The sequence below is a fragment of the Aegilops tauschii genome, chromosome 4 (genome assembly GCF_002575655.3).
Source record: "Aegilops tauschii subsp. strangulata cultivar AL8/78 chromosome 4, Aet v6.0, whole genome shotgun sequence".
NCBI lineage: Eukaryota > Viridiplantae > Streptophyta > Magnoliopsida > Poales > Poaceae > Aegilops > Aegilops tauschii.
Window position 1 is genome coordinate 58970532 of NC_053038.3, and position 7829 is coordinate 58978360.

General features: G+C 45.4%; 1 protein-coding gene and 1 long non-coding RNA gene across 4 annotated transcripts; one reads left to right on the top strand and one right to left on the bottom strand.

The window, feature by feature from the left end:
* Positions 1-293: 293 nt before the first annotated feature.
* On the bottom strand, positions 294-1925 carry LOC120963249 (uncharacterized). The gene is made up of 3 exons (XM_040387841.1): positions 1842-1925; positions 1583-1729; positions 294-899 (listed from the first exon to the last, which is right to left on the bottom strand). Exons 1-3 carry the CDS (start codon positions 1923-1925, stop codon positions 294-296), a joined length of 837 nt encoding a protein of 278 aa, XP_040243775.1.
* Positions 1926-3384: 1459 nt separating this feature from the next.
* On the top strand, positions 3385-6572 carry LOC120962750 (uncharacterized). Of its 3 annotated transcripts, none has more exons than XR_012181345.1 (3): positions 3385-3843; positions 3934-4537; positions 6172-6572. It is a non-coding gene; the product is annotated as an uncharacterized lncRNA (long non-coding RNA). The 3 variants fall into 3 exon arrangements; XR_005753614.2 differs by lacking the exon at positions 6172-6572 and having other exon boundaries at positions 3934-4070; positions 4238-4845; XR_012181344.1 differs by lacking the exon at positions 6172-6572 and having other exon boundaries at positions 3934-4845.
* Positions 6573-7829: the final 1257 nt, after the last annotated feature.

Below are 7829 nucleotides of genomic sequence, written 5' to 3' on the forward strand. Positions count from 1 at the left end.
TTATAGGGTACACAACCATTGTTCACAATACATAGTGGAGTTTAGATGCATAGTTCATCCTTTTCTCACAAAAGGATGAAAAGCATATCTACTACATACATACATACATACATAGCCATAGTTCATCTTAGAGAAGTTCACATTTAGTAGAGCCATACACTACACAACCATCATGCCCAAAAGGTCAGCATTGCCCACTAGTCTCATATTCATTTTCTTCACTTCTCTAAGATGGCCTGGATCCCCTTGATCTTCTCCTTCAGCTTCTCCTCTGCCTTCATCAGCTCAGCAATCTAAAGCTCTAGCTGCCCCTTCTCTTCACCATGCTTTTCCTTTCCCTTAAGCAAATCAGCAACCTGAAACTTCAACTCTAGCTTATCTTGGGTGAGCTTCTCCTCAGACTTTGTGAGCTCTACATTCTTCAACTCCAAGTTCATCTTAGCTTCACTAAGCAATTGCATGTCTGTAATATTCTTCAACTTCAAGTTCTGGATGATTGTTGCTTGAGCTCTTGTCAGGTTCAGTAGCACTTCATACTTATGATTAAGCTTCTCAGACTCTGCATCTTTCTTTGCCATTTGTGCCTTCATATCAGCCACCAGTTCACTTATGCATTGTTGCTGATATGTAATGCTAGACTGTAGATATCTGAAATCCACCACCCTCTCCTCCTGGAAGCTCATAAGCTCATGCATATCTTGGAGTAACTTGTCATAGTTGGCCTCCAGCTTGTTCTTCTCTTCTGTCAGATGGTGGATAGTGAAAGAACTTTCAAGATTATCATTCACCCTAGCACTCTTTCTATCTTCAACCATTGCCCACAGCTTCAACAATGCATTTTGCATTGTTGGGGGCCACTGGTGATCAACCCATTCAACAAACCCACAATTCTGCCCTTCCTGCAAAAAGAGTAAAAAGATAAAAAATAAACAAGTTAGTTCATGCCACAGGTAAATAACTAGTGCAAAGCAATAGCACTGTTTTTCCTTTCTACATTGGTAATAATAGCACCACTAAGCTACACTGGTAATTGAGATGTACCTACCCACTAAATAACAGCATGACAAATTACAGCACCACTCAGCTACAGATTTGAACTAGATTTTGCTAATCAGCTACAAAACAAGAGCAATCTCAAACTGCAAACTTGGTGAACTGCCAAAGCATATGCAGTACATACTATCCATTCAACTGAATATTTGTAGCATTTAGATACATAACAGAAGGTCCATCCCAACATAAAAGTAACATTTTCACTCAATATTTAGTTCCAAACAGGAGCAAAAGTAACAGCAACATAATTAACAGTAGCATTGTCATTCAACTACATAAAAATGCCACAACAGCAACATAAAACGTGTAGAAGTCCCAAACTGAATATTTCACATGATAGCAAGAACAATCCCGCTGCAAAATAACAGTACCATTGTCATTAAACTACACAAGCTACTGCTGTTGCAAAAGTGAATATGCCCTAATAATCAAGCCTTGTACTCATGTTCAATATGCCACTGTCAAACCAACAATAATATGACACTATCAACCTAAATATAATATCCCACTATCAGCCTACAATTCATACCGGCTCTGCACATGCTAAGAACCTTCTCCCTGTGTCTGTTCCTTCAAATGCGACAAGCCTCTCAGATGCCTTGCCGTGCTTCTCACATGGTGACATCGTTTCCAGCTCAAGCTCCTGGTAATCTGGATCTTCAACGCTGAAAGGGACCTGCCGAAGCTCGTACAAACAAAATGCCCAAATCAAAACCCAGCGAAATCAACCAAATCAAAAAGGCCCAAATCTGAAACCCTAACCCTAAACCTAGCTCAAGGAAAATCACCTGGTTAAGCCCGTCCGTGGATGAGGTCGAGTGCATGTACGGCAGGCTGGACGTGTCCTCACTGCTTTCGTCTTCGAAAACCATGGCGGGCGGCGGCGGTCCGGTCCGGCAATGCTGCGGGCGGCGACGAGGGCGGCGAGAGAGGAGCGAGGAGGGAGGCACGAGCGAGGAGGAAGAAGTGGAGCACGGGCCGGTCCGGTTCGAGCTGGACCGCACCTATCGAGCGCGGGGGCGGGTGCCGATTCGCCAGCGTGGCAGCTGACGCGCGGGCCCGGGCGGTCAATTCCAGCGTCAATACATAGAAATACGAAGTTTAGCGCGATTTGCAACAGTTCGACCCAAACGTGGTACTGACACGTAAAAATTACCAAAAGTGATACCAATTCGCCACCACCGCCCAAATGTGGTACTATCGTGTAATTATCTCGCCAGTGGGCGCCACACAGGGCTCCCGAGAATCATTTGCCTTTTTGTCCAGCCAAAAACCCACGTATTGGCATTGATTATTTTCGTTCGAATTCCACCCAGTTTGTGTAGAAATTTGCCACCAAATCTGATTTTCTTTCGGAATCGTCTTTGCTCCAAAACCTGGATTCAAGACTTATACTACTCCATATTATTTGATTGTTTTTCTTTTCCATATTGAGAAACAGTAAAAGGGGGCGAGCTACAGCTCCCCATAGCGATTTGAAGTTCTTGGCCGTCCGATCACACTTATGCACGGTTCAGATCTCTGGGTCGTTTCACCGCTTGCATGTGCTCGTTTCTTAGGCCCCGTTCGCTTCACAGGATTTCTGGACATTCCAAAGAAATTATGGATTTCATGGTTTCTTTTCCCTTTGTTGTGTCCGTTATAAAGGAATTCGCTACAGTATACCATAGGAAAGGATTGCTAACAGTGTCAATTCTATAGAAATCGACACATCTACCCTGATCTCTTTTTTTGGCGGAAGCCCGAGGCTGCCCACTGATAAGCTGAATAAAATATGCAGTGTGGGTCCATGTGTGAGAGAAGAATGACTAGCATGCGAATTAAAAATCAGCACAGCTCTGCTAGTGTGTGGTTAGGACTAGTACGAGTGCTGCAGCTCTTTGTTATCCATCCGGCGTTCAGAACGCACAACCACTGTTTCTTTCCTCTATTTTACATTCCTCCGTATTCTTAATATACTAAACCTAGCTAGGTTTGATTTATCAGGGTTTTTTGACTTTTTACAATCAGTAAAAACCTGGCCAATGAGGACCTGCCACGTTATTTATTGGTGGATCTGGGAGGGTACATCTTCAGGTGGATCTACCGATTTTGCATGAGATTGGTTCTTCTGGTCAACCGAGCGGCATGGGTGGTGGCTGTTTTCGATTTTGTTTCTGGTATGTGCATGCGTTCTGTCGCCGCTTAAATTTCTATTCCCGGTGTTTCTGGATGCCTCTTGATTCGATCTCTTTCTTTCCCGAAGACTCCCGTCATCACCGCTTTACCGCCTTATGCTTCTATAAATTCTCCTCTTTCCCATCATGATGCCGGCAACCTACGCCCATCCTCTTCAACCTAACCGCCTGTCCGTGACTCACCCCTCCAGGCGATGACCGTGTCTTTCTTCTTCTCGGCCGGCGGCGCGGCCGATGTGGTCATGCACGCAGGACAGGAAGCACGGCGACCTGCGTCTGTGCGGAGGCGAAACTCAGGCCGCGGTGGCGCGCCGTCCCGTTGCCATTTTCCATGTCCTCGCCATCACCGTGTGCCCATGCGCTGCCGATCTTGACTTCGATCCCCCCTTACCCGTCGACGCCTCCAGCTCGCGACCTCCCAGGCCGCCGGAGCCCTGCAGGCCTGTGTCACCTCGCCACTATCTCGACCTTGTGTTCGCCTACACCGTCAGTGCCTTGCCCTCAAGCGCCACTAGAGCCCTTGGCCCCGCGTCTTTGTACGTGGCGAGGTGCAGCCTTGGCTAGGCTGGAGCCAAAGCCGGCAATGGCTACTACAACGGCATCGACTTCTTAGGTGCGTGCTCTTCTCTGCATGCCTCGAAACTAGCTTAGTTGCATCTTACACGTCCTTGGAGAGTACCGTACTGACGCCATGTCTGCATAGCTGCCAAACTGGGTGAACTGCCAAGCGTTGGAGCTTTTTCTTCTGCGTGTTATGGCACTGAGATTTGTACCGGGACTTGTGGCATATGAGAAGAGATGCTAAGGAGAGAGAACTCAATGCATTGCTTGCTTCATCAGGTATATTTGTCACATTATCTTAAAACAGTTCTTACTTCATAGTGCAGTGCTCGCCTGATCTTTTTTCTTTTGCGGGAATGCTCGCCTGAAAAACTGGAACAGTAATGTTCCTTTCATGCTTCATAGTTATGTTATTAGTGACATTCCTTGCATGATGCCACAATCAGAGGTGCAAGAAGGAGCCGGAGGCTTTGAGAGCATGCTATCATGGTTATGAACATGTATGGATTAGCAACTGGGAGTCTGGGATACAGTCACTGTAGTAAGAAATGCCTGGTGAACTGAATCAAGAATGGCCTAATTGTACCTTGCCTTTTCTGTCACTGGCAAGGACGATCTGCTGGGCGACGTCAGGCCGTGTGGCACGCCGGTCAAGGAGTTCACCTTCGCCGCCGCGCTCATAGCATTTGGAATGCTCAATGTTGTCACCCCGTCTTCATAGCCGTTGTCTGTCCACCGTGTCGGCGGTGAGTACTGCCAACGTGAGACGAATATCTCTCTATTTACTACTTCCTCATCCAAGGGAGTATCTGTCTACCCCGATTTTATCATCGAACAAAAAAGAACTATCTATCCAAATCCGATTGAAATTTACAGTTGCTTTGTTATCGAGAGTTGAGTTCTGGACTGGGGAATTCAGAAGGGGTTTCCCCATGTAGGAGCATCGATCAGTTGATGTCTTTTGAGTCATTTGTATTTTGCATCTTTGAGGCAACTTAAACTTTTCATTTCTATTGTTGGCCTGAATAAAAATCTATATGTCCGAAGTTCTCCATGTCTGGCTGAACTGATTGTGTTTGTTTGTTAATTTATGCAGTTCTGTAGATAGATATTTGATTATGCAGAATTGCTGTATTTAAGCCGATATGTAGGAAGATACTTGATTATGCAGAATTGTTGACCATAGAAAAGAGAGATTTAGATATTTTTTGTGTTAATAAATTTGGAGGAAGCGTCCTATTTTTTCACTCTGTAAAAAGTAAGCATAGCTAATTCCAGGTCGTGCATGTTACTAGATAGTGAAGGGTTTTCGTGGTTCTGGACTGGTTGTCCATTTTCCCCCTTCTTTGCCATCATGCCATCATTCATTCTGCCAGACAGTGAAGAATTTTTGTAGTTTTGGACTGGTTGACCCCCCCCCCCCCCCCCCTTCTTTGCCATCATGCCATCACTATTTACCTATATTACATTCAGATCATGATTTAGGTGAGAGCGTTGTTATTTTGTCGAGTTTTGTAAACATGGAGATACCTTGGAGCTTATTTGCCTATCCTCTGGGCTTGGTCTGTTTAGTAACTGTGGGTTCTGCTATGCATTTAAAAGCAGGTTTTTTATGCCGAACCAGCATGGTACTATCTTTAACTATTACTCCCTCCGTTCCAAAATAGATGACCCAACTTTGTACTAACTTTGTACTAAAGTTAGTACAAAGTTGGGTCATCTATTTTGGAACGGAGGGAGTACAAGAGAACTATTTATTAAAATTGACTATTGCAAGCAGTTAGTTCTCTCTGTTATCAGAAGCACTGTGTAGTTATCTCCTCTCCGTTAGCAAGTTCTTTACATTTGGTCACAGATTTAAAAATTTCACGGATCTAAATGTGTGATTTATTCAACTTTTTTACTCTTCCGAAAAGTCCAGACACTGCTCTTTTTATAGGTTCATCTGAAATGGACACAAGAAAGCCCAATCCGGAAACAGGAAACTCTAACATCTTTAGTTTTTTTTACCACAATCAGGACAGTTTGCTGCTGTCACCAATGAGAAGCTAGCTAATCCTTCTTTCCAAGGAATTTTTTGTTGTCTACTCGAGCTAAATATGTTTAGTATAAAAAAACATTATCAGTAAGATTGCACCTGCCTAGAAGCCATTTCGAATAACAGTGTGGTCAAGTGCTCTAAACGAGCAAGGAATCAGATGTTAAAGTCTATCTTTGGCTGAATGTGCATGCTTTGATTGAAATATACTTTTCCATTTTCACTTAATTGGCTCCATATGTTTGATAATTAAGAAACAATTCAGAGTTAGCGTGCTGAAGGAATTTACTATTTGAATGAATAACCGCCTCTTTTTTAAAGTCATGTTTGCATGATGTCCAGGTACAAATTGGCATTCGAATGGTTCAATTTTAGTGCAACTTGTACGCCCATGTTTCCTGTGGTCCATGGCAACCTATGTACTGAAGTCCATTTCGACAAAGAACAAAGGTAGAATGGCATATTTATCCTAGAAACTAGGGAGTTTCAAACCGTTTCGGGTAATATGAGGTTGTGCCACTATTTTTATGTTGTATTAATCCGGGGGATTTCATACCTCAAGCCCCAGATAGAAGGGTCTAGGCTGGGCATTTTTGTTGCTGTTGATGCAATAGATCTTTGAGGGAAAAGCATGTGACGATTGACAATAAAGCGAAGAACTGATGCGGTGGATGAGAAGTCCAATTTTGTAGGTATTGAATACAAATTGTTATAAAAAGGAAATAGAATGTTATTTGGCCCAACTGGACTATCCAGTGGTTTTCTGTGTCATGTTCATCTTCACATGTATCTTATAATTATTGTATCTAGAGATGTTGAACTTTTCAATGATGAGAGTCTCGTGTAGAAAGGCACCAATATTGTTTTGTTAAAATACTGTTTAGTCCCGAAGTTCAGACAATGATCTAAACTTTACTTTGCTGGCTCCAATGTCAATTAACTGATCTAACATCTTCTGTTGATTTGTCTGCATTGATTTATTTTCCTCCTTCGGGTGCTATGTTCCAGGCGAATGAAATCATGCCTTAATCAGATAGGCTAGGTAGTTAGTTGATATCTATCTATTGTAACGTACTCTATCCCTTCCTCTCCAAGTCTCCTGTAAGATCTCATGTATGCGCTACAGGGTTGTTGCGCCCCTGCCTATAACACGCACCCTCGCACCAAGGACAAGGCGTTTTCGCATATCGCACATGGTAATCAGAGCTATCCTCTTTAAAGCCATCTAGCGATCCAATCTCCAGCCATGTCTTCCTCCAGCGCTTCCCAGACCAACCTCAGCGGCCAAGTCACGGAGAAGCTGACCCGCACCAACTATGTCCTCTGGCGCGCGCAGGTGACACCGCAGCTCAGGGGCGCGGGAGTCTTCGGCTACGCCGACGGCACAACACCGGAGCCGGCCAAGTTCCTCACCACCAAAGATAAGGATGGGAAGGAAACCTCTGAGCCCAACCCTCTCCACCCTTTTTGGGTCCGGGAGGACCAACAGGTGCTGGGCTATCTCCTCAGCACCCTCACCAAGGAGGTTCTGCTGCAGGTGACCATGATCACCACGGCGAGCACGCTCTGGACGACGCTTGCAGGTATGTTCTCCTCGCAGTCTTTGAGCCGGGTCAATAACATCCGCACGGCCCTGCTCAGCGCGCAGAAGGGCACCCAATCGGTCGCCACCTTCTTCGCCCATATGCGTGGCCTCGCCGATGAGCTGGCGGCCGCCGGCAAGCCTCTGCAGGACGACGAGCTCATCAGCTACATCCTTCACGGCCTCGACATGGAGTACCAGCCCTTGGTCTCTGCCCTCGACGTCCGCACCACCCCGGTATCCCTCGATGAACTCTTCTCTATGTTGAGTAACTTCGATCAACGGGTGGCCATGTACCAAGGGTCGGGCGGCTTCAAATCTTCAGCCAACGCCGCGGCCTGTGGCCGTGGCGGCTCCTCTCGCTACCGTGGCCCTCCTCGCTCCAAGGGCAAGCCTGGCAGTAGCGGTGGCAGCAACA